A 26,233-nucleotide genomic window follows, 5' to 3' on the forward strand; every position below is an offset into this window, starting at 1 on the left:
CTCAATCACAGAGAAAAGGTATTTTCAGTTGAACTGCTAATTACTAGTCAGATTACCAGGGAAAACTTATTTTCCCTGTGAAAAATGGTTGGGTTTTCATTTGTATTATAATGCTGTCTGTGGACGGGCTTCTGCCTAGGACCATTTCACTTCTGACTGCACTGCAGTTCCTGCAGCAGCCTCGTCTATTCAGCAAAGGGCGCACTGTATGTTCCCAGCAGACAGGCAGCATTAAATAATAATAGTGTTGTGTAGACAATATATTCCACTTTGAGTATGGTTGTCTATATATGTGAAAAGAAACCAGGTTTCTTTGTCAGTGCTACCTAGTAGCCCTGGGGAATCTGAGTGAGGAAGGAAGCCTTAACCCTTCTGAAACATGCATAATTTAAGAGAAAGTTAGCTGTGACATACACTGCCATAACACAGCCATCTGCCAGCTCTGCAGGAGCTTCTTCTTTTTAGAGAAGCCTCTTTTTCTCCCTTATAAAGTCCCATGGAAGTTCTCCATAAGACGACTTCTTTTCTGTCTCTTTTGATTAAGTCAAGTCACCTAATTAAGCCCAAGAGCAACCTCTTTTGTGAACAGATTCAAAGTCACACCTTGAAAATTTTGCATCTGCTTAAGTACCTTTTTGATTGTGGCAATGGCACATGCTGCAGGAAAAAAAGTACAAAAAAAAAGTGCACCTAAAAAACCCAAAGCAAACAAAACCAAACCAAAAGCCAAACCACCAAAGAGATCATCTAATTTTCTATCTGCTCCACCACTATGGAGCATGACTGACTTCATGACTGACTTCATGGGGCTCAACAAACCACAACTACAGGCTGGGTGAGGAGTGGATTGAGAGCAGCCCTGAGAAGGACTTGGGGGTGTTGGTGGATGAGAAGCTCAACATGAGCCGGCAGTTTGCGCTTGCAGCCCAGAAAGCCAACCGTGTCCTGGGCTGCATCAAAAGAGGTGTGACCAGCAGGTCGAGGGAGGTGATCCTGCCCCTCTGCTCCGCTCTTGTGAGACCCCACCTGGAGTACTGCGTCCAGCTCTGGGGCCCTAGTACAGGAGAGACATGGAGCTGTTGGAGCGAGTCCAGAGGAGGGCCACGAAGCTGATCAGAGGGCTGGAGCACCTCTCCTGTGAGGACAGGCTGAGAGAGTTGGGGTTGTTCAGCCTGGAGAAGAGAAGGCTCCGGGGAGATCTAATTGCAGCCTTCCAGTACCTGAAGGGGCCTACAGGAAAGCTGGTGAGGGACTGTTTATCAGGGAGTGTAGTGACAGGACAAGGCGTAATGGGTTTAAGCTGAAGGAGGGTCAATTTAGATTAGATGTTAGAAAGAAATTCTTCGCTGTGAGGGTGGTGAGGCACTGGAACAGGTTGCCCAGAGAGGTTGTGGTTGCCCCCTCCCTGGAAGTGTTCAAGGCCAGGTTGGATGGGGCTTTGGGCAGCCTGGTCTAGTGGAGGGTGTCCCTGCCCATGGCAGGGGGGTTGGAAGTAGATGATCTTTGAGGTCCCTTCCAACCCAAACCGTTCTATGATTCTATGATTCTATGAAAACCATGAAAGTCTATCCACAGGATCAGACTTGAGATGAATGGTTTGAGATCTTTGTATAGGCAGCAATAACGTTGGGCAGAACAACTGTAGTATCAGCTGGAACGACTATACTAGGTAATGAAAGACAGAGACAAGGCACGTTTTTTTCCTCTGTGTGTAAAACTCAGAGCAAAACCCATGAAGCAGATGGGCTCAGGACAGCATAAGGCCTCTTCCCCATTAGTGGCCTATGTCCAAGATGGGCTAGATCTGGAAATATAAAATCGCTCCTCCATCTCCTCTGCAATTCTGCAATATATTACCAACTCTAAGGTTTAGTATTACAAAAAATTCAACTTGTTCAACTGGTAACAGATGCGCTACTCTCCCTGGAGTCCTGTTTTAAAAAATTTCTCTGTAGACATAAAGCAACAGCAGCAAAGTTGTTAATGAATTCCTACCACGTTTTATTCATCAAATTAGTCTAATTAGCATTTAAATTGGCTAAATATTAAGAAATGAGCTTCAGTCCAAACCCTGGACCTAGGCCATGCTGGAAATCAGGCAAATGGGGATGTGGAAGTAAACTTTAAAGCTATCTCTCTTTCTCAGAGCTCTGTGAAAACTTCAGATATGATGTGAGTATCTCCAGCATTAGAGAAGTGGAGGCTTAGATAGATATTGAAAAAGTCAATATGCTCTCTTCCTTTGTGTTTCTTCGTGACAGAAATTCATCCCGAACCAGGAACCCAAATGAAGCCAACAGTATGTTGGTTATAACATTAATGTTACAAATTTAAAATTACAAAATATTAGGAAAAGAAATGCTGAAGTATCCAATGACTGTATTAGTGTTGCCATATGTTCTCACTCAAAGATTGAAACTGAACAGGTAGTTAATTTTATAGGAAATGTTTTCTTTTTCATTTTTTGATACAATATATTACAGATAATGATGTAAAATATATTGTACACAATTTGTAAACATGTAAAAACATAGGTAGTAAACTTTAAAAACTGTTGTTACATACTGCAATTTTCCTTACCTACTTTTAATTCATTTTAATAATGTTAATCTCAGTTTAGATTTTTGGAGGTTGAAAAGAAAAAGAAAAGAAGTTTTGGTTTTCACACATAGTTTGAACTTTGAAAAACAAGGAAGGAAAGGAAATTATTATTCCTTGTATTAAAGTTACCAAGTTTTTATTAAGGGGTATATAAACTAAAAAGAAGTTATGCTAATAAACATTTTTTGTAGAAATAAATACTAACATTTTTTAAAGTCTTTGTCACCAAAAAATTCAACATTACATGAAAAATGAAAAAGGAATGTCTTTTTTTGGCTTTTGATATGGAGCAGAAGCTGATGCTTCCGAAAATGAACAACAAACAGGCTCTGTGTCTTTTGAATAGATGAATCCTCACCAGCCAAACCAAATGTTGTCTCAGAGCCACTGTTTCTCATCAACGAAGTGAGCTGTTAATGGCTTCCCAGCAACCAGCTTCACTGCAGATTAATTATCCGCCCATACATCCTTCATATCAGGCAATTCTAACTTCATCGATAGCAAAGGCCAAATCCCAATCTCTCTTTTTGTTTAAAACTAATGCGTATTCACTTCTGAAAGAGAGTTGTTTTCACTTTTGGCTCACACGAGCAGACAAGGACTGGTCGGGGATGTTGGCTATCTGGAAGCTGGACACCTTCCAGCCACCGGGGCGGGGGGATCTGGGGCAGCCTTTCGTCACAGCAATGGAGGCATAAATCTCGCCTATTTTTAGATGGAGTTTATCAATTTATGATGAGATTTATCATGATGGGGGACCTGATCTTGGGAGATTCGAGAAGTCCACTTCCAGTCTTGCATTCCTGTGGGTGGTTCTGAGTATATTGGCAGGAAAACTTTTGCAAATAAATCAAGCCGAACTTGTATTCTTTCCTACTTTAAGTACAGCAGAGATATTATTAAGTGGTTAATTATTATTATTATTATTTTAATATCTGAATGTCTGATTTAATGATGAATATGAAAGTATAGTCTGTGCTAATAATTTACAGTAATGCTTAATTTTAAAAATCCCATTTTCTCAAAAAGAACCACACCCTGAAAAGTGAATGCTTGAGACTATAACACTCTTTTCTGTCCCAAATCTTTCTGTTTCATTAGGAACGTCCTGGCACACTGGCTTTACTCATCGTTCAGACACGTCCCTACATGTCTTTTGTTTTACACTCATTTTTCCATCTTTCCACTCTCCCTTCCTCTTAATCCTGTCTGTCATTTCTCGGTTTTGCAGAAACCCCAAAGGCTGTTAATCAGAAAAGTTTTGTTTTCCTTCCTTGGAGATGACGGCAGGTCTATAACCTCATGCCTTTGGCCAGGCTGCTTTCTGCAGAGCACCCCCTCTCCGGGGGCAGCTCTCTGGGTTGGCCCCGGTGATCCGGCTCTGCTCCTCGCTCTGTTTAGGGAAGGCGGCTGTGGCTGCCTCCCCAGGGACAGCAGGCTTGGCTGCCTCAAATGATGAACTGATTCGCAGGATAAAATACAGTTTTCTCCACGAACTGAGAAAATGGAATAGAAGTGGCTACTAATCTGAAATATGTTTATTTGTAGACCTAGTTGACAGCACTCAGGCATCTCATGATATCTGTAGAAAACTTTTTTAAAAGCACTAAAAACCATCCTGGAGAATTTTATCTTTAAATTATGTGGACCCAACGAGAGAGCCCTCTAGCATGTGTGGCTCAAAAAGTCCATAAAAACATCCATGCTTGTCAGGAAAGCAGCTGCTTAGTTCTGGAGCTATTATACGAGGAAGATGTTTTAGGGAAAAGGAAGTAATGCAATTATTTATGCTTTGGCATAAATTGACAGTCTGGGTACAAGCTCTCTGCCTCAGCTGAGGGAGAAGAGGGTCTGGCTGGCTCCAGTCCCACTGGGTGAAACAAGGCTCCAGTAATTCGCTCATAACAAATGTGCTACACAAATTGCTTGTGTGAACATCTGAATATTTCTGTAGGAGCCTTGGACAGATCTTCCAAAAACACTCTTGTAAAATTGGGATTGACAGGCCTGGGATATGGCACTATAGGTTAATCCCTGTGTGACAGCATCCCCATGGCCATACCGACCCACTGCCAGGTCTCCCTGCCTCCCACCATGTGCTGGAGGGGCATCAGCACGGCGGTGCCTCGGGGTGCCTTTGGGTCCCTACCTGCCCCACCGCACGCTGCAGCGCTGCTGCCCTCCCCTGCACGCCCGCCACGTGCAAGGCCATGGGGGCCGCATCCTGCTCTGCTGACCGTGGCTTTTCCAGCTGTACGCAGCTCCGGATTTAGCCACTTCTCAGTTGAATCAGGGAAGGATTTAATGCTGTAAGCGCTTAGGTTCTCCCCTTGGTTTTAGTGTCACAGGTTTCTCTGGCTGACAAAGTGCTATGTCACAGCAAATTTGGTTCTTTGTCATAGTTACCAAAGCGCATTGCTTCTATGAATGTGTGAAGCTTCTGGAAACATCTTTTAGATTGTGACATTAATTGGCATAAGGCACAAGTTTGAGCATGAGCATCTTTTGCCAGTTACTTTTTCTCTAAGCAATTTGAGGTTTGTTTCTGGACTTTTTTCTCATCTCTTCTAGGAAACATATGATTAAATGACTGTTATATAGTCAATACCATGAAGCTTCTCTCATCTGTTAGGCAGAAACATAATCTGAACTCAGCTGGAGGAAAAATTGGAGCAATTATCTGGGGGGGGGGGAAGGAAATAGATTTTGCTTGTAGACAGCTTTATAACATCTGTATCTCAGTTTTTCTGTTTGTTTTGTTTTCAATTCACCAAACGTCATAGGAAGCAAATTCTGGACACGGCTGCAAAATCATTTTTGGTTGTATAAAGAAGGGAAGGCATTTTCCTCTAACTGTGTAACCCTCAAACCCTCATCCTTTGCTTTCTGTTTGTAATGGAAACGCTCAGTTTCTAGCTCACTTCCAAAGATCTGCTGTAGGCTAAATCTCAGCATAAAGTTCCCAGCCAAAAATTGTGGTTTTGTGTGTGTCAAACAGTGATTTTTATAGCTATGTTATATAATCACCTGAAAAAAAAGTAGTATATTGAAAGACCCTTTATTTCACCAGCACAAACACTGAGCACTCACACATATCAGACACATTTGTATCGGTGCAACAACAGCAGTGCAAAAGGGATGAAGAGAAGATGGCAGCACCTGGAAAACCCTGCTGTTGCTTTTTGTGTGTGTGTGTGGCTGATCAAAAAGAAATGAGCCAAGTGGGAAAATTATAAATAATGAAAATTTGAGTTTCTGGTAAGACTTCAGCTACAAGACAGCTTCTTCAAATTTTGTGAAAAAATGTCTCCATCAGTTTCTATATATATATACAGCATTTATGTTACTTGAAGGACAGCAAAATCAAAACTCGGCCATCAGCATGATTCCCTGAGAACACTCAAACAATTAAGAGGCTTTGTCTGTGACGATAAAAACCAGCGAGTACTCTGGCTTCACTAAGTTTCCTTCTTGAGATTTGAGACCATTTCAGTCAAAGCCCAAGTAAACTGAAAAGTTCTCTTTAGGAAAATTTAAGTGGAAAGCCTGTATGTAAATCCTAGTGTCTGAACCGTAGCAAATGGCTTTCATAGCCATACACAGGTGACCACTACCAGTTTGGAGTAAGGAATCTACTTTGCTGGTGGGTTTATTAGATAGTAGGAAAGGGGCAATGGGTTAAATAAGTGTTTACCATCACTGTGAAATATGTGGGGCAGATAGATAACTTGGAAAGTTGCTACACTGAAAGTTGCTTTTTTGTCTGTCCCAGTATCTTCCATTTTTGTGAAGATGCTTTTTCAGCAGCTAAATTTGTTTGCTATATTTAAGTGCTAGAAGTAAATGACATTTTTTGATTTGTGAAATAGACAGGAAAATATGACTTGAAAGAAATTGGAAGTTCTTACTCTCAATAAGAGACTAATTAGCAAGCTTCATGATGTGCATAAAACCCTAAGGAGGAGTTTACAGCATTTTTTTCCTAAGACAGTTTCTAATGAGAGAGGGTAGAAGAGACACTTTCTCTATTAACATTATTTAGATGAGATATATGACATAATGTACTTTTGATTTCTAATTACTTTAGTTCTGCACTTAATTCCACTCTCATAAAAATTTATTTCATTCAATGAAAATCACAGGTAAGCTTTAGTCAGAGTCTTAATTTTCTATAGCATTAGAGAAAAGAGAAACTTCAGAAATAAAAACTGGCAAAACATGCTGCATGGCATATGGCAATATGGAATATTCATTCAGGGATGTCCTAAGTTGCATGCCCAGTAAGGTCTAGCCTAGTAGTCAAATATTATTTGCCTAAAGAATTATTTAATTGCTTTCACAAATTACTGATTAAATGTATAATTGGTCATATATATATAACTGTAGCACTTATGCATACATTTTATGTAGAGATTGGGCACGTGCTGGAGTATGTTATTGCACCTACAACTGTTTTGTAACTTCTGGAAACTGGAGTCGTAATTATGATAGCAGGTCACACAGACTGTGTACAAACTAACAGCAGAGCTTGCCACAGCCTGTCAAGGTGGCCAGTTCCCATTCGCTCCATCTCCCCCTCTGTCTCGCATCCGTACACGTGTACGTGTTCACATCCTTGTTAGACTGATATTCCTGCAAAACTTTGTCCTTAGCCTAGAAAATGGGGTTTAGTTCACTGTTAGTCACTGGTTAACTATTGCAGCAGGTAATAAATACTTTGTGCCTGCCATCAGAGAATATAACTTGTCAGTCAAAATCTTGTTACTTTTTGGACCTTTCTGCCTTTGAGACATTTACCTTTATGGGAACAAAATATTCCTGAGTTCCTCAGGTTTTTTTTTTTCTGATGTAAATAGCTGAAGAGCAATTAGAGCAGCAAGGAGACCTAAGGCATTGGTTGTCTCGTGAGTATGTTAAACACTAGGCTAAAGACCCTGGATCCTGGATGAGAGTTTTAAGTACTGAACTGTTGGTTACAAGGGCACTGGCTTCATCTTCATCAAAGGACAGGCAGTCCTTTGAACTTCCGTGATTATTTAATGGCTTTTGTTTTTCTACCCTAAATGAAACACACCAAGCGAAATATTTTCCTCAATGTGAAACAAAGGCTTAATGTCAGCAGGAAAAAACAAATAAAAACAATAAATAAGTAAATATAATTCAATTGAAAATAATGTTCATTATTTAAGTTCAAAGACAGGACTAACATGAAGGACAAAAATAATGACTGAAAATAAACGATTAATATGGCCCTTTTACTGCATCTTGAAAACACCCATCCCTCTTAGAGGATAGTTTCACAGTTTAATCTGATTTTAAGCCTCATTGCTGCCAGAAGTCCCCTCACTTCTGCTTCAGCCCTCCCCACTGTGTTTCTCCACCTGATTCCCATGTGTTTGTGCCACAGCTGGGTCAGCCAGGTGAGTTCAGCCCAGCCATTTCCCTAGGTGGCCACACCGGCTTTTACAGATGGAAGGAAAACAGGGAATACCTTTTGTTCTTTTTGGCAGTATGATCCCAAAGCAGTTTAACCCAGTTGTGAAACTGTGGTTTGTCTCTCAATAAATGTCTTTTCTCCAGTGTGCTTTCCTATCCTGAGAAATGTCAGCTACAGTTCCAACATGATGCTGCATTTGTGTTTCATAAAAACAATACTTGGTTCATTGAAGCAAACCTAAGTCGATGGGCTTTACAGCTGTCAGCATAAGCGCCTCTGGAGTAGCTCTTTATGAGAACTTTCCAGATCATCTGAGTTTAAGATTTTTTTAATGTTTTGAATGGAAAACTTATAAAACCAATTTGCTTGTTTTCCATGAAACTTCTGGTTTGGTTTGGTTCGGTTTTGTGATTAGATTGTAAATGTCACCAGAGGACTGCTAGGTATCTTGCTGGTTATTTTCTCAACAACATGCTTCAAAGCACAGTGGGACAAAAAGTTTAAAACAATATTTTAATAAGTAACCTGAGTGTTTCAAACTTCTAAAACGGTTTACTTTTAGTCAAGATTGGGGCAGATAGTCTTATCAGCTTGACCCGAAGTGGTTTAGCTATCCTGGCCCAATCGATTCTTCATTCACAGAATTCCTAGGTAGCCAGGGAAAGTTGCTGTATTTTTGCATTGACCTTTGTTTAACCTGCTCTGAGACTGCCTCTAAACACAGGTCTCCTGGTTAGAGATAGATGTGGAATGCAAACAAAAACAAAGCCTCCGGCACACTTGAAATGGGAGATGACCATTCCTTTTTCTCTTGCGCCAGTTCAGAATAAAGGAGTTGTAGATGATCCATTCAGATGGCAAGCTGATTAATATCACGTATTTCCAAAGGCACGGTTTGTCGTAATAGGTAAAATCAGTTTTACACTTAGACTAGCTAAAGTCTGAAAAAGCTTTATTCCAAGAGTTGTTTTTGCTCAACGGAAGACTAAATTGACTAACCTATAATATCAGACAGGGATATGAAATGAAAGAAGTTTGAATCCATGAGTCTCATCCAGTCAAGGCATCCATAAAAAGAAAGGGAAGATAAGTTTCCATAAGTGTGCATTAATCATTATCCTTTTTATTTCCATTGAATAAATAAATAAAAGATGGATGATGTTAAAATATGACTTCAATGTATTGTGACTCTATGAAGAAAGGTATTTCACCTTACAAGATGGAGTAATTAAAAAAATAGATAGGCCTCTCTCTTTAGATGAGTATAATCCTTTAATCCATCTAGAGATGCTAATCCCAGAAAGTGTATATTTCACATCTACATGGCAATGAAGAAAGTTTTCCCAAAGAACACAAGTACCAGCCATTATATGTCATCAATTTTATTTTTTTTCCCCCTTAATTTATGAGTTTGGTGCAAGAAGGAATTCAGGCTCAAAATCTAGACTGAAATGTGCGGCAATGATGGTCAGGTGTGAAGTGGAATCACTGCAATTTGCTTTTCTGATATTTTTGTTTATTTGTGAGTATACAGTAATTCTATAACCACCAACTCAAGCCTATAAAGAAAAGCTAATACCTCTTCTTTACCTGTATGGGCACAACAGCAAAGAAATTATTTTTGAGGCATTAAGGCCATTTTTAAATAGTAAAGCTGAAAATCAAATGCATACCTCAATTTCCAATTATCAGATTCTTTCTACAACCTACTTTCTTCCATTTTGCATAACCAGCAGAGGACTAGTGAATAAAAATTACTCTGGTTTTGATTAATTTGTCCCAGATAGTGTAGTCTTAAAAAAGCAGGCCACTTCTTATAATTTAAGGCGTCATATTTTGTTTGTCATTTAGAGATTATTCGCCAAAAAGACACATATGTATTTCCACTTGTGGACAAAATTGCCTCACCCATAAGGAATCCCAGAGGGACAGTTTTGCTCCTGCGAGGAAAATTCTGCTGAGAGACTAAAAAAATCCTTTGATTCCAGCACATTAAATGGGGAAGTTTTCGTGGTTATGAATCTAGCCCTCTGACACTCTGTTTGCCTTTGAATTAACCAGAGAAGCTCCCCTGTAACCTTGAACCTCTAGCCATGTTGTAGTTTTGTGATTTCCCAAACATCTGCTGGGGACTTTGAAACCACCACATTCATTTTCTTGTGACCAAAGCTGCTATTTAACTCAGGTCTCTGAAGATGAAAGCCAAGGAAGCCTCTGCAGAGAGCAGAACACTTTCCAAAGCAGTTCTCAGCTTGTGGAGATGGGAACAGCTGGCCTGCTCTCCCCTTTGGGTTGGGAGGGCTTGTTGTTTCCAGCTCCCTGTCAGACATCTGAGGAACCCCCATTTTTCTTTTTTTCTACACCCACTCCCTGAGGCAAAGGCCAACAGACCTTATCCATCTGTCTGGGAAACCTGGAAAGAACCCTGATTTTTTTTTTTTTTTCTTTTTTTTTTTTGGTAAAGTATCTGTTTGAGGTCTTCGGATATTACAGAAATAGGAATAAATTCCCACAAAAGCAGCAGGTCTAGAAGCAGTAGAAAATGTTATCATTTTGCTAAATCATAACAAGGCCTCCTAGTCAGTTTTACAACTGTTTTGTGGCATGGAAGAGAAGTTTATAAACATGATACCAACAAAACACAAAGCTTTAGGTTCAAAGTAGTTCTGTACACGGATTTTTAAGGAGTTTGCTGATGCCAAAACTAACTGTATTGATGCCAGGGAAATGTACTTCTGAAAGGTGTCCCCAAGTCCAGCATAAACTCTCAGGCAATAGATATCTCAGATTAAGGAGGCAACATTCATCTGGGATGGAAGACGCCCAGATTTAAGTCTGCTCTCTGCATGATTCAGAGCCTCCCGCAACCAAAGCGAAGGACACAGTCTCCACGCTTTTCTATTGTAGCTCTTGGTCTCTTTTAATGAACTCCTTGGAAAGAGGGCTTGGTTTAATGTGGAAAAACGTAGAACGTAAAACCTCAAATATTTTCACCAGACAGAACTTGCATTCCTTGGCCAGCCCCAGCTGGAAGTTATTGTAGAGGCTGCTGTTCATCAAAGGGCTCAAGCAGAAGGCAGAGCCTTATGCTGGTATTTCTGTAGCACCTGTACAGCGGAGCCCTGTTCCATGCCTGTGGCTCTTTGGTCTGACATTTGACTCCTCAGAAACATACAAGTAAATAATATTCAATGCTAATCTCGCAAATAGTCCCTCTAGGGCCACAGCTAATGTGGTGCACTTAAAGTTAGGCATGCGCTCAATTATAAAGTTATTACTAAATCAGAGGACTTGTAGGCTGAAAATTTGATTAAGGAGTATTTCAACTTGAGAAAAGCCCCCAGATTAAACCTTTGGGGTTTTTTTCATACAAAGCTCAGACATATCAAATAATTTTGGAATATTCTTTTCACTTTTAATAAGCTTGTGCAAATTATAAAGTTGGAAATATCTTCAACTGAAGTTTATAGAAGAGTATACTTTTCAGATTTCAAAGAAAAAAAGAGAAGTCTGCAGTCAGTGTGTGAGAAATCCCAAGTTTTTTTCCAAGGTTTTTCTCAGTCTGGAGTTTTTTAAGTTAAGATTTAATTAATACTTTATTATTCAAATGAACCAGAGCATTAAATGAAACAATGTTGACTTAACTTTCCTGTAAGTCTATGTTTCATGACAGTTACCCCAAAGATTAATTAGATCTGCTTGACAAAATGAATTCATGATGTAAGTGGTGATAAAAGTAACACTTTAAGTGGAAGCTACTCAAAAATCCTGTGATGTGTTACCATAATTAAGTGCCAGAGTCAGCTCTGGCATGAGCAGACGCCCGTATGGACTCAGAAGGAGTTGTGACCATGCGCAGTGGATGTCATCGTTGCCCCGACTGAGCCCATTTGGGATTCCCTGCTTTTTGGCAGAATTTCAGTCCACTAGTGAAACTGGACTCGGGGCTGGGGAAACTTGTGCACTGAACAGCTCGTTGAAAACAGCTCTGCAGAGCTTCGTGCCAAAGTGTGGTGCGTGACAGGAAGGTGTGATGCAGCCGGGGTGGTGGGATGAGGAGAAGAGGGGGAATAGGAGGGGCAGTGTTGATTGACTAGTTCTTCTAGACTCCCTGAGCAGTCAGTGGAGAGACGCTGGCACTGCCAGAGGCTTTGGGTGAGCTGCTCCGTGGTCTGTCTCTCCTCATGGACCATGGTGGGAAGCCAGGCAGAGCAAATGGCTAACGTAAGGAGATAAACAGGCACCTGAAACTGCACGATGGAAGTACTTCCTACATCTTCACCTACTGCGTGCAGATCTCCCCAGCACTTTCAGTATCGTCTGACCCCTTCCAGAAACAAATGTATTTTCTCTTCACAATCCTGGTATCTTAATTAATAATTAAGCCTGTAAAATATGCAATCAAACTTTAATTTTATGAAGGTTTAAGAAGGATAATCCAAAACCTTAATGAAAGCAGGCCTCTGTAAACAAGTCCAATCTTTGCCCAGAGGACACAATATATTTCACATAAGAAGGTTATTTGTAAAATCGGCCCTGGTCCAGATTTAGATATATTAGCATTTTCTTAATCTTAATGAGCTCCATAATGTGCTTACAGGTAAATGCATGTTTAAACACATTGTTGAAATTAAAAAAAAAAAGAAGGCTGAGGCAGATGAAGGGACTCATTGGACTGAAAAATAACCAAGAGGAAAAATATAGTTACTTGTCACCTGGAATTGTTCCCTGTTGTTGTTCACCATGGGCTCTTACTAGCCCAATGGAAAAGGTGACGTGCCTCTAGGAGTAATTGGCCAGGGCTGAAGCTACTTTACCCTCTTAGCAAAGTGCATATGGAAACACAGCTCTGAAATCACTCCTTTAAATTTTTCTTTATTCTAGATACGATTAGAACTTTTTGCCTTTTTCTCTGACTCTTTCAGCATACATGTAAGTCATACATACTACTGCTGGTGGGGAAGTACATTTTTCTTGTCATACAGAATGTTGTTTTTTCATTGAAAAAAATTAGTGTCCTCCAGAAACAAAACATTTTCAGCTGAGAACCAAAACTTTTCTATTTTAAGATTTTTTTAGTTTTTACAAAAAGTCAGCATTTTCCATCGAAATTAATATCGTTGGTGAGGGGGTTTTGTGGTAAAACGTGTTTCAGTGGCTCATATATTTATACTGTAGAAAACTACATGAGCACAGCTATTATTTTCTAGCTGATTCATTGCTGAGGCAAAGTGGTAACAATAAAGCAGACAGTCAATACACGTGACTTGGGAATGTCACTTGGATCTTTGGTAATTTTAGTCTTTCAGGAACCCCTGTATGGACACTTAAAATAATAGACAATATTTTCAAGTGTGAAATTCAGCAAATCAAACATTGGGAATCATTATGAAAGTAATTAAGATGAAGCAGAGAACATATCATACCATTGCACCTTGCGTACTTAGTACAGTTCTGTTCCCTGTATCAAAACGGAGAGGAGAGACTTGACAAAGTTACAGAGAAGAAAAACAAGGATGATTGCAGGTATGGAATGGCTTTCGTACAGGGAAAAACCAAATCTCTTAAGACTCTTGAATGGAGAAAAGAAGCCCTGCTAGAGGTCAAAACAGTGATCTATAAAATCAGAAGCAGCACAGGGATTCTGGGTAGGTATCAGTAGTTCACTGTCATCTCCAGTAAAAGAACTTGGGGTCATTAAATGCAGCTGGAAGGAGACAGGTTGAAATCCGTCTAAAAGAGCCAATTATTCACTTGACTGTGAGTTAAGCTGTGGTACTCACTGCTGTAGCATGGTGGAATACTTAAAGTTTACAGCTGTTGAAGGAGAAACTAAATGCATTCACAGAAGATAACTCTTCTGAGGATTAGTAATGATGTAGAAAGTGTGTCTGGTTCAAGAAGATGCTGAGTTGCAAATGGTTGGAGGATGAGAAAAATATTCATGGGAAGCATCATACATGCTGAGACTTCTTCTTCAGATGCTTTACTAGCAGACACTGGCACTAGCAGCAATGAGAGACAGGATACTGCGCTAGATGGACTGTCTGATCCAGTACTTGTGCTCTTACGTGCATTCCTACATATGGCTTGAATCTATGATGTCTTAAGCACCTCCTGAAGAGCCTTCACTTCTCACTGGTGTCAGCTATAACTGGCATCTCTCGGTACTCATAGGACCGGGCTTTTCTCACTTCAGTTAGAAATACCTGATGAGTACCTATATGCAAGTCCTACCTCCTGCAAACAAGACATTCAGACTTGTTTCAGTATTTCACAAAATCCAAGACAGGGAAAACAAAATAACACATAGATTATACACAGAAAGGAGAAAAAAAAAATGCCAAACCCAACATTTTAGAAATTATGAATTTTAAATTAGGAAAAGGAAATTGTCCAAAACTATTTTGCTAATCAAAATGGTTTGCTCTATAGGTAAATGCATCCCGCCAAGAAACCAAGCTGATGGAAGAATGTGACCAGCTCATTGAAATAATCCAGCAAAGACGACAAATAATTGGAACCAAAATCAAAGAAGGAAAGGTAAAAGCTTTTCTTTAGATCTCAAGTAGGTCAACACTGCTTCCTCATGTTTATGGCTTTTTGACCTCAGGTGCTATTAATACAAATTGCTAAAAGTCCTTATGTAGTCCTGGGCTACTGCTACTTTCATGTAAAGAGGAATGCAATATGTCAAGATTAGTATGCTGGACCTCAACAATTTATTTGGCATTTCTCTTACTGCACATGATTATAATTTTTAAGGATAATCACAGAAATGATGTCACCATCAATAAATGATAATAAAATGATGGCTAATTAATGATTCTTTCACTCTGTTATATGTCTAACAGTGTTTCCCCCAGAGTTTTCACTTTCACAAAGTGTCACAACATTTGGTGTCGTGACTGACAATTGTCTACATGAATAGGGTAGTCTAGATAGTTTAATTATTTATTAAAATGCTATCACATAAATATTCTTTTTAAAATCATTGTCATTCTTGAGAATTGGAAATCTAACTTATTTACAAAAATAACACCTGAAACCTTGCAGGAAATTAAATGAAGTGTGTATTTCTAATTACTGAAGTACAATGATTATTAGTGATGAACATACTGAGCAGGAAAAATCTCTGATATTTAAGTGTCAACCCATTTTACCAGCTACCTGTTAACTCAGAAACACATTAGAGTTCAATTTACATTCTTATTTTCTAGGTACATGGTGTTCACTCTTTAACTGCTAAACTAACTAAGTCAAATATAAACTCTTCTTGTGTGGGAAAAGCTCAGGAAAGTAATAAAGTCAAGAGCAGGTTAAATGCTTCATGTGGCTGTCAAGATATTCCAATTAACTTGAAATAAAAAGCCTGTAGGCAAGGGCTGACTTAAACATGTTTGAAACCACAGGTTCTGTACATTGTGTGACAGAACCTGAATTTCCTCATGCTGTTAACAAAACAGAATTCCCTTCAAAATGTAAAAGATGGCCTTCTTCATTATTGTTTCATCTCTGTTTCTCTATGCAGTGAGACCAGCTGTGTTTCCAATGAAGTAGAAAACTTTCTATTAATTTGGATTTGTGCTATATACATGAGCTGCTTTTAAAAAATAAAATGCTTGCTAAGATGTATTCCAATGTCCATTAGAGCATGGAAGATTTATAATACAATTGACTCAAAATTTATTTTAATATAGCTGGTATCAGAGTCTATCCCCATTCTTTGTTCTACTTTGTTCACCTAAAAGTGATACCAGTGGTGGTCCAGTTAAGATCTGGAATGCTTTGCCCCAAATGTTGCATATGTTGAAAGATTTCAGGGGTTCAAGAGACCCATGTGAAAAGCCACAGGGAATTCTGCCCTATGTACCTTCTTTTAAGAGGACCTGTGGCTGAAAGTCTTTCCAGAAGGTAAGGCACAGCAAATTTGTCATTGTAACCAATGTTGCAGGACACTAATCATTTGGCCAGTATTTGCTTTTTGAAAGTTTTCTGGAAGATTTATTTTCCTACTGATTTCTGATGTCAGGCAGGTGGACTAAGATACTCTTATCTCTACTTAGGTTGCAATTATGTCTGAAATTCAACTTGGCAACTTCATAGCTTGTGCCCTAATTGCAGAGATCAGGAACTTTATCTTGATTATAAATTTGGATGTTTCTGCCTGTCCACTTGGTTGTTAGTTTCCTCATTTTGCCTGTAACTGGGTCTTAGTGCCTTTCTAAACTCCAGAATTATTTCATTTCCTTCCTATTTCTTACTCCTGTTCAAACTATGATCCTGATGTGATAACAATGGGAAGGACTCCCAGACCTTTCAGGAACTAGAAGTTTTGTTAGCCAACATTGTCTCCAAATGGAGGACTGACTATGCCCCTCCCTAACCTTTCAGCTAATGATTACAGTCACATCTACTGTGTTTATCTCCAGCGCATATGTTTGCAGTAATAATAATCAGCTCTCCAGCACTACTGTGCTTTTGTCCAGTTAAAAATATCCAACAAGAAACCACCCTGTTTGACTAGAAGCACATAATGAAAAGGGCAGGCATGTATTGTTAGTAGAATTGAACAGTCTTTTTCTGTCAAGCTGTATTTTAAGATTATTTTTAATGAAACTCACCTCAGTAACAGGAAAAAAGTAGTTAATCTATAAGATGCCTTTAACACAGATCTCATCATTCAGGGAAATCGTTATCTAAATAGCCCTTAGTTATCATGTAAGCAGAAAGTACAGGAAATGACGTTTCTTCTGTTGGAAAATAGTCCAGCTGTGCTTGTTTTGGCTCTCTCCTGTTGTTTTCCATGTGGAAAATGTTGAGGCAGAAAGGCTGTGCCTGTCCCCTTATTAAAAATGTTACAAGGTTAGGGGAAGGGGCTCACCATCAAGCTAGTGTGAAAAAAGCTCTCGTCAGCAAAGCCATTCATCTTAACTCCCCCTTTCATTCCAGCTTTGTCTCGGAAGTGCAAATGCAATCATGATTTCTGACCTCAGAGATGTGACTGCTTTCTTATGTTTCCACTCAAGGTGGTGAGGTTGAGAAAACTGGCTCAGCAGATTGCGAACTGCAAACAGTGCATCGAGCGCTCGACATCCCTCATCTCTCAGGCTGAGCAGTCGCTGAAGGAGAACGATCACGCTCGCTTCCTGCAAACTGCTAAAAATATCACTGAAAGGTAAAGACGTTCCTCCTGCAAAACCTCAATTTAAGGCAAATGGGTAGTCATAGTTGTCATATTGTCTTGTCGCATCACAGATGTGGTCAAAAGAGGGGGATTAATTGACACATTCCCCCAAAACACTAGTTTGTGCTGTACCAGAGTAGGAAGGACCTTACTGTAATACTAAATCAAAACATCCCTTTGAAAAGAGGAGCGGTAGAAAAAGGATGTGAAATAAGAGTAATAGTATGCAAAAATGAAGGAAGTAGCATGGATGCCAAGATGATGTTTGGTGCTAAACACACTAACAAAATAAGGTTTCTGGAGACAGAAATTCCTGCTCCATAAAAAATTCTGAGATTGAAAAGGAAATCAGGCAGCAAGTACATTCCTTAGAAGAAATCTGGAATTATTTTAAAGGATTCATATTCTTCACAAAATAGCAAGCAGTAAGGTGATGAAATTTGTAACTTTGGGAACCTGCAACATGCATCTCTGAGGTAGCCCACTCAAAGAGTTGGAGATTCAACAGCCTGGGTGTCTGGAAGTTATGGCAGCTGCTGTCTTGGGTCCCTGGGTGCCAGGAATTTCTGCTGCTTCTGATCCTAGCTCCTCTTCAGCGTGCCAGATACATCAAGGACCCAAAGACAAGGGAGCAAGTCTTTCCAGGAAATTGTGCTGTCAGAAAATTTGGTCTGGTTTTCATTGCAACACTGTGAGTGCTGGAACATTCCCACTGAATTTCAGCAGTGTTTTCTGATGAAAAAAATGTCCTGTTGGAATTATCAGCTGTTTAGCCATCAGTCAGAGAAACAAAAAAAAAAAAAAAAAAGGAGGAGAATGTGTCCGTCAATGAAGAAGAAAACTGTAAAAAGCATGCTCATTTATTCAGCTTTTTTTTTTTTATCTCTGGGTTCATGTTATATCTTCACATTGTCCAGCCAATTTTCACCTAATCCAAAGCATGAAATTCCCTGCTCTTATTATTTTTTTTAATTTTTTTTTTTTAAGTCATCTATCATTTACTCTAGAGTGCTGTATCCAGATTCTCTGAATATCAGGCTTCACCAAAGCTATTTAATCAATTTATAAATAAGCCAACACTGGGTTGCTCATTACGTGTTCAGAGAATTGAAAATCCGTTGAGAAAGGCAAAGCGAGGCAAGGCAAGATAAGGCAAAGGAAGTGAAGGCAAGGCAAGGCAGTGGATCACATTTGATCTGTCAGACTCAGACCCTGGTTTGTATTCTGTCACCAAGCTATATCGTGGCACTTCTTCCCAGCTGAATCTGATAGTAAAACTACCACATGAGTACCATGAGTAAAAATCTGAAGGTAAGGGTCTGGTCTTTTTTCAGTATTCGCTGGAACAAGCAATAAGGCGGAAACCTGTGGAGACACAAAGCTTTTTAAATGACTACTGGAGACTATTCAGAGAAGCTCCATTTTGAACTTGTAAACATGAACAGTTGCATCATAAATACAGTCACAGGAGAGACGCTCAGAGAGCAGAAATGAGACCAGCTGACATATGTGCCAAATCAAACCTAATTCTTGGCTATCACAGATTGCTATCTATAATGAGATGGCTGTGAATGCCCTGAAAATCAGAGAATCATTTCAAGCAGTGAATAAAACTGAGGGGAAAAAACCACCAAGTGCTTGCGGACAAATTGCAAGTGGAAAAAGAGACTAAATCTGATTAATAAATTATTCCCCACAAGTAACTCTCTTAGTTCTCATGTGGTAAGCAGTATTTTGTTTGCTTCTAGACTGCTCATGTAACAGTCTCACCAGGGCTTTGAGCTCCAGCAGCTAAAACAGTCTCCTGAAATTATGGTCATTGCATTTCTTCATGCACATATTTCAAAGTAATTGCAGTATAATATTCTCTGTTGTAAGCACAACAGGTAACTATGTATAGCAAAGACATTACACACACTACAGTGATTTAGGTCATTCATTATTTACAATGGGTGAAATGCATTTATCCTAGAAAAACCCTTTCCAACCACATACAGTGTCAGATAGAGCAGGCAGAAGTACCAGAGGAAATTCAGTCATCTGAACCTGCTATGGTGACATGGTGTTTGAAACTCCGAACTGTTGAGCTCACTAAAAACAGACATGCTCATAGTGCACCCTTTGCAGAGCCCTAAACAAAGTTCAGAAGGACCTGGTGATGCGGTCTTCTTCACAATAAATATGTGCTTTATGGACGTATTCAATGAAGTTCTTACATACATACATCTTACATACCTGCTTGCTGGTTTCTTAGCAAAGCCATTGTTAATTTTGTAGAGGTGTTTGCCCTAGCACAGGCCCTACAAGAAAGCCACGTGTTTTTTTCTTACTACATATAAAACACCACAGTGTAACTGAGGATGAACTACTGGGGGGTGAAGGGGTGAGGGAGAAAAAAAAGAAGTGAAAGAGCTCAGGGAATTTTCCCCTCTAAGTACGTGGGGCAAAAGGCACTTCAATTATCCTCTCTACAAAACCCCATCTGTACTATCTTTATTAGGATCTACGTTAAACTAGGTCCTACAACCACAGTTGCAAGAGAAACAGTTCTGAAAACTGTATAACATGAATTATTGACTAGGAACCCTCCTGAGCTCAGCTTTTGAAAACTGTGCTGAAGACAATGAGATGTACATCTCGGGTTTTGACTTTCCTAACTGCATTTTCCTAAAATACTATACAAGAAATATATGAAAACACAGTTTTTAGTAAGGATTTGGCCTGGAGCCATTTGAGTCATGTCTACAGAGAAATACTATAATTTGGGAAACTGTTAATTGAATCAATCAAAATATTTTGATCTGACATGTATCGTGAAAGACAGATAACTGACATACCTTGTGTGCATGGTTGTGTGTTTACCTCCAAACTCAAACAATTAACAAATGAGGTTTAATAACCTCTTTGCTTAAATGGACCAAACTTTCTGTAAATATATCCAGTATCCAGCTCTCCAGTAACATGTATTTTGAGATATCAGGCAGAAGGATCTGAAAAATATATCCTAATGGCAGTTTTCTTGTGAAAGCTGATTTCTCTATGTTAGTATGGCTGGACAGATAAAAAGTGGATGTAGCTCCTGAAATGAGGTAGGTAAGGAAACTTTTGCAGTTTTGGAGGAAACGTAAGTATGCGCAGATGCTTTGCAGGGAAAAGCCTCTCAAAACAAACTGTGCTGACATCTATTTGTTTTATCTCCGCCCCCTGTGCTTTTTGAAGTTAACAGCAGCATGCTGTGCTGAACAGCTGAGGAGGTGTGGGGATCTGCACCAAGCTCTTGGGACAGCAGTGCCAAGGAATATCTGCAGCAAGAAACTGCTTGGGAGAAAAAAAGGGTTAGGAGAGATGCAGCATCTGTCAAGATTGCTTAAAACACAGATAAATATGGTGCTATTGCTACTGTGGTTCACTGGGTGATTAGAAAGAACAATTTAAAGCATATTGCTATTTAACCAATATTTTCTTAAAAACTTGACACTGCACGTTAGGCAAAAGCTAAGTAAGAAGAGATTTTTACTGGAGACTTTACTCGCCAAAATAAAAATGACAGGAAAGCTCCTAACTTAAACCATATAAATAAAGTACATGTAAAAGTTTTTGTCAATGTTTTTGAGAAGTGATAACAATCATAATGATCAAGTCCTACCTTGATGTGAAGTTACTGTGTCTTGCTTGCTAAAAGTCTTTTTCTTTTCATTATAGGGTTTCCATGGCAACTGCATCCTCCCAGGTTCTAATTCCTGAAATTAATCTCAACGATACTTTTGATACTTTCGCGCTTGATTTTACCAGGGAGAAGAAATTGTTGGAATGCCTTGATTACCTTACAGGTAATTTTTTTCTCAAGGTGCTACTTTTATATGTTCCTCATAAAATAGTAGCGATAGGATTTTCTTCATTCCTCTCTGTGGTCAGTTAACTTTGGCTGACTCCTACGTGCCCACCAAACTGCTCTCGTACTCCATTTCCTCAGCAAGATGGGGAGAAAATAAGATGAAAAACTTGCGGGTTGAGATAAGGACAGGGAGATCACTCAACAGTTACTGCTGCAGGCTAAACAGACTCAACTTGAAGAAAATTAATGTAATGTATTGCCAATTAATTGTAAGAGTAGGAAATAAAAACAAAATAGAATAAATAAATAAAAATGAGAGAATAATTAAATGACAAATAAAAACAAAACTAAAAACACTTTCGCCCCACCCCATCCTTCTTCCCGGGCTCAGCTTCACTCCCAACTCTTCTGCCTCCTCCTGACGAGTGGCACAGGGGGACAGGGAATGGGGGTTGCAGTCAGCTCATTACACATTGTCTCTGCCGCTCCTTCCTCCACACACTCTTCCCCTGCGCCAGCGTGGGCTCCCTCCCATGGGATGCAGTTCTTCACTAACTTCTCCAACATGGGTCCTTCCCACAGGCTGCAGTTTTCCAAGAACTGCTCCAGCGTGGGTCCTTTCCATTGGGTACAGTCCTTCAGGAATGGACTGCTCCATTGGGGGTCACCCATGGGCCATGTTTCCCACCAGAAAACTTGGTCCTGTGTGGGATCCTCTCCACAGGCTGCAGTTTCCTTCAGGGCATACCCACCTGCTCCAGTGTGGGTCCTCCACAGGCTGAAGTGTGCATAGCTGCTCCACTGCGGTCCTCCATGGGCTGCATGGGTCAGACATGGCCTGCCTCGCCATGGTCTTCTTCACAGGCTGCAGGGGAACTTCTGCTCCAGTGCCTGAAGCACTTCCTCCTTCTTCACTGACCTTGGTGTCTGCAGGGCTGTTTCTCTCACATTTTCTCACTCCTTTCTCTCCTGGCTGCTGCACAGGTTTTTCTCCCCTTTGTTAAATATGTTATCAAGGAGGCACTACCAGCATCAGTGATGGGCTCAGCTTTGGGCAACAGTGGGTCTGTCTTAGAACTTGCTGTGTCCAACATGGGGTCAGCTCCTGGTATTTTCTCACAGAAGTCACCCCTGCAGTCCAACCACTACCAAGCACCCCCAGAATGCTCCAGAATGCCCCAGGAAGGATGAGGTGCTACAGAGCACAGCTGGGATGCACTTCCTACCTCCTATCCTTCCGTCCCTCCCCACCAGGGTGTGGGCAAGTGGGAGTGAGAAATGGTTAAAAGCCACCGCAGCAGTGACATGAAAGAACAGCTGGAGCTCTGCCTGGAGTGGCCAGAGGAGGGACCAAATCCCATTTCCCAGAGGATGGATGCTCCATGTGTTAACTTTTCCCTTGGGGCTGATTCCTTGCTGCAGCAAATTGCAGCCTGGCAGATTTCCCATGAGCAACCAGAAGCTGTTCAAGCATACAACACCAAGGGCTCAGCAATGAAAGATGTTTTCTCATGCTGGTGACACTGTGTATTTCCTCCATCACAGAACTGGAGGACCCTCACTGTGCCTGGGACTAGAGAGCATGCAGTACACTCTGCACCAGGGTGTGGGATGGGTTCTCCGCAGAGCAGAGCCCCAGCTTGCTTGACTGAGAGCTTTGGCTTGAAGAAGCCCACAGGATTAGATCCTTACTGAAGGCCTGAGTAATGTGCGATCTCAGAGTATATAATGACTTACAAAGAGAAACAAATTACTGTAATTTAGGGTGTTTTGATTTCAATGCCAGAATTAGAACAATTCATTCCAGTTCAATTGAAAACAGAAGAGACACGGAGTAGGTTTTCATTTTGCAGGGTCTTTAAGCATCTGCTGCTAACAGCGAGAATTTGCAATGAAAGTCGAAAAGCACTTGAAAACGCTTCCTGGGTCCATTCTCTTAGCCTGGTTTACAGGAGATATACCCACGTTATGTCAGAAGAATGTGAGAGCGTGGAGTCTCCTCATTGCCAACCATCGGATCTTTTCCATGCAGAGGACTGCTTTCTGGCTTTTCTGCAGGGCAATAAGAGAACAGATTGCTACTGGGAAGAGCAAGGCTGTCTGCATGCACAAGGCAGCACCACCCTTGTGCTACAGAGCTGTGTAGTTCTTGCCGTATCTGAACGAGAGATTTTATCTGCAAGAAATTTCTGTATCACTGTGTAACTGGTGAATACAATCAGTGTTTAACACATACTCAAGTAAATAATACACAATAATATTGTGGTGAGAGTCACTTGAGCTTTTTATACAGCACCAGTGAAAGGTGGTGGTGTCTGCCTCTCCCCAAAGTCTGCTGGAATTTTGCCACTATGTTGAATATTCACCCCAAAATTATAAAAAAACAGGAAATGAAAAGAAGGATTAAGAAAAAGACTCATTTGCCCTAACCTAGGAATCTATCTTTAAAATAATCAGCCTCAGCTTCCTTCATAGTCAAAGAAGAGGAATAAGCACCTCATTTTAAGGCACATATCTCAGTCAGTTAACGCCATTCTGGAGGTGCCTATTTCTCTCAGCTGGCTCCAAACAGAGGCTCAAGAGGCTCATTCAAATATAGATAATTGTGGTTTACATCTTTAAAGTTATAAGAGGTGAACTCCATCCAGCAGTCTGTTCCAGCACCTCCCAGGTCTTCTCCCCTTTGCACATCCCACGTCAATATTACCAGCCTAATTGCTGTGCACTGCAGAAAACAAAGTTTGTACCTGTACCAAAATTAAGGATAGTCTTGCTACAGGGTGCAATGCCACAAAGATCCTTTCTGCAGTCCATCATGCTGGCTGTGCCATTTACACAGCTCTTTCTCTGACTCCTTCCTACCTCATCCACAGTCTTGAATGATAGCTCACAATGCAGTCTAAGGGAACTTGCGAATGTATCAAGCAGTTTAGCTGTTTTTTTCCTAATCTACCATTTTTATCCTTGCCCTCGATGTCCACTGAAGAACAGTTTAAGCTGACTATTTTTCTTCAAATTAATAAATAGCATATGGCTGCGATGGCAAAATCCAAAACACATGTCCAAATTATCTGAGCATAAAATACAACCTATGCAGACAGTTAAAACACATTTATGTAAATATATGTATATTTGTAATATATATGTGTATAGGTATAGTTCCAAGAGTCAAATGCACTTAATTATTGTTTATTGTTGTTCAGAAACTCTAGAGGAAGATTTATTTCATTCTACCCCTTTCAGATCATTGAATGGAATCTTTATAGATCTTAAACTGGAAACTGTGTGACAGAGTGAATTGGCCTTTACTTTTATCATGTTCCACAGTCAGATAAAATGAAGACCATTTGTAGTCCTGTCGTACATCTGTGTTGTGAATCAAGTGAAGAAGCTTATATTATATCAAATCAATCATCTGTACTGCTTCTTAACAAAATGTCAAAGCCTGAATTCCAGCTTCATTCTGTCAGCTGTCAGTTGCCTTCAAAGCAATTGACCTTGGCTGTCTTCTGGAGATTTTCTTCTCCTTTGGTTCTTCCCAGTGTACTATTTGTCAGATCGTCTTCATCCTCCATCTCCCCAATCCTAGTTTTCTATGTGGCACATTGAAGTTTGCATCTTTCTTTCTTCTTAGGCTATTTCTTTCCCTAATATAATTTAACTAGTTTGTGCTTATCATTTATGTAGCTGTCTGTCCAAAGCTTCTGCTATCCAAATGAAAATCTCTGATATCTTTGTGAAAGTTGCCAGCCAGACATTGAGATGTCAAGCTCAGTATAATAAAACAATACCCTTAATCTTCCTCTGGCTGTTCTATCCTCTGTATATATAACCTTGATGTCTTTTGAAAACTTTTTTATCTTGCCAGTTGCTCAAGCTCTTCATCTGGAACTCATATTTTTCTAAACACGTATCTAGCTAGATCCAGACAATGCATATGACTTGCAAACTCTCTGCACAATATTACTAACATAAGGACTTTTTTTATCCATTGTGAATCAAAAATACTTGTTCCGTGTCTTAATACTTTGAAATCAATTGCAGGAACATCTATTCTTTGACCTTGCAATTTGCCCTGCTTCAGAAATCCTATCTGAAACAATGATACATTTTCCTCATCCATCACTTTAGCTATGACTGTACTAAGAAATATGCATTGCCTAGCATATACCAGCAGTTTTTTTCACACGAAAACAACTTCATTCTGGAAACCCTTCACAACCTGTCTTTCCTCTTAACTCTTTCAGTATTAAAAGATCAAAACCACATCCAGCCAGCTCAGTCTCATGCTATGGGTGCAATCTCTTCTCATTCTGTTGTTTTTGAACAGCTCTGGGCTACCCAAAGGCTATGCCTACATGGTTGTATGACTGAGGATACCAACTCATGCATGACGTGTTACTAACACATCAAATTTGTATCCACATCTGATGTAACTGTGGTTTCAAGTTCCTGCATGCTGGTTCAGTCTAGTGTCATGATACACCATGGAGCCAGTAATGAACAGCTGAAAGAGGTTCAGAGCAGCTTCCTCAACTCCTTCATGTTCATACCAGCAATATGAATATTTCTAGCACCATTAAGTCAAGGAGGTGGCTTAGTTCTTTGGTTTTTTACTCAGTATCAAAATCAATAATGAACCCTTACAAAGTCAGTCTCCCCATGCCAGTGGGGAGGTAGAGACCAAGCAAACAAAAGGAAGTTGAGGTGATTTTAGTCAATCTCTCTGACCTTGAGCTGAAAGGATTTAGAAATAGTCTCAATAGTCACCCATGAGCGACTGCATTCATGCTGGGATTCACCAATGAGAGGTGGCAGTTTCCCTAAACTGCCTCTCAGGTGTATGAACCATGTGAGTGCTTTCAGCCTGCTTCAAAGCAAAAGCCATGCAGATGACATTGAATAGAAGGTGAGTTAGACTGTCCTGGTTGAAAGGGAGTACGTATATTGAGAAGGTCAGTTATTTCTGGGAGCAAATTTAAGAAACTGTTTTTCTGACATTAGTTATTGCCTTTCAGGCACTTCAGATGTGACTCCTAACTATTTAAGTGTGCCTGCTCAGTTTTGAGTTGAAGTCATGCAAATGAACTAAAACAGCCTTCACCAATGATTTTCACTCTTGTCAGAGAATATTGATTTATGAATGCAGGTGGATAAAAGTCAATGCACCTGA

The 26,233-nt window shown here is 40.0% G+C and overlaps 1 protein-coding gene across 5 annotated transcripts in view; it reads left to right on the top strand.

The window, feature by feature from the left end:
* The window catches only part of MID1 (midline 1), a 190,029-nt gene that overhangs the window by 137,963 nt on the left and 25,833 nt on the right, over positions 1-26,233 (top strand). For all 5 annotated transcript variants that reach the window (XM_075776588.1, XM_075776560.1, XM_075776591.1 and 2 more), the window contains exons 4-6: positions 14,474-14,581; positions 17,068-17,216; positions 20,928-21,055. In XM_075776588.1, coding sequence (XP_075632703.1) covers positions 14,474-14,581; positions 17,068-17,216; positions 20,928-21,055 — 385 coding nt within the window. The remainder of the gene's footprint in view (positions 1-14,473; positions 14,582-17,067; positions 17,217-20,927; positions 21,056-26,233) is intronic.

The sequence above is a fragment of the Balearica regulorum genome, chromosome 1, assembly GCF_011004875.1.
Source record: "Balearica regulorum gibbericeps isolate bBalReg1 chromosome 1, bBalReg1.pri, whole genome shotgun sequence".
NCBI lineage: Eukaryota > Metazoa > Chordata > Aves > Gruiformes > Gruidae > Balearica > Balearica regulorum.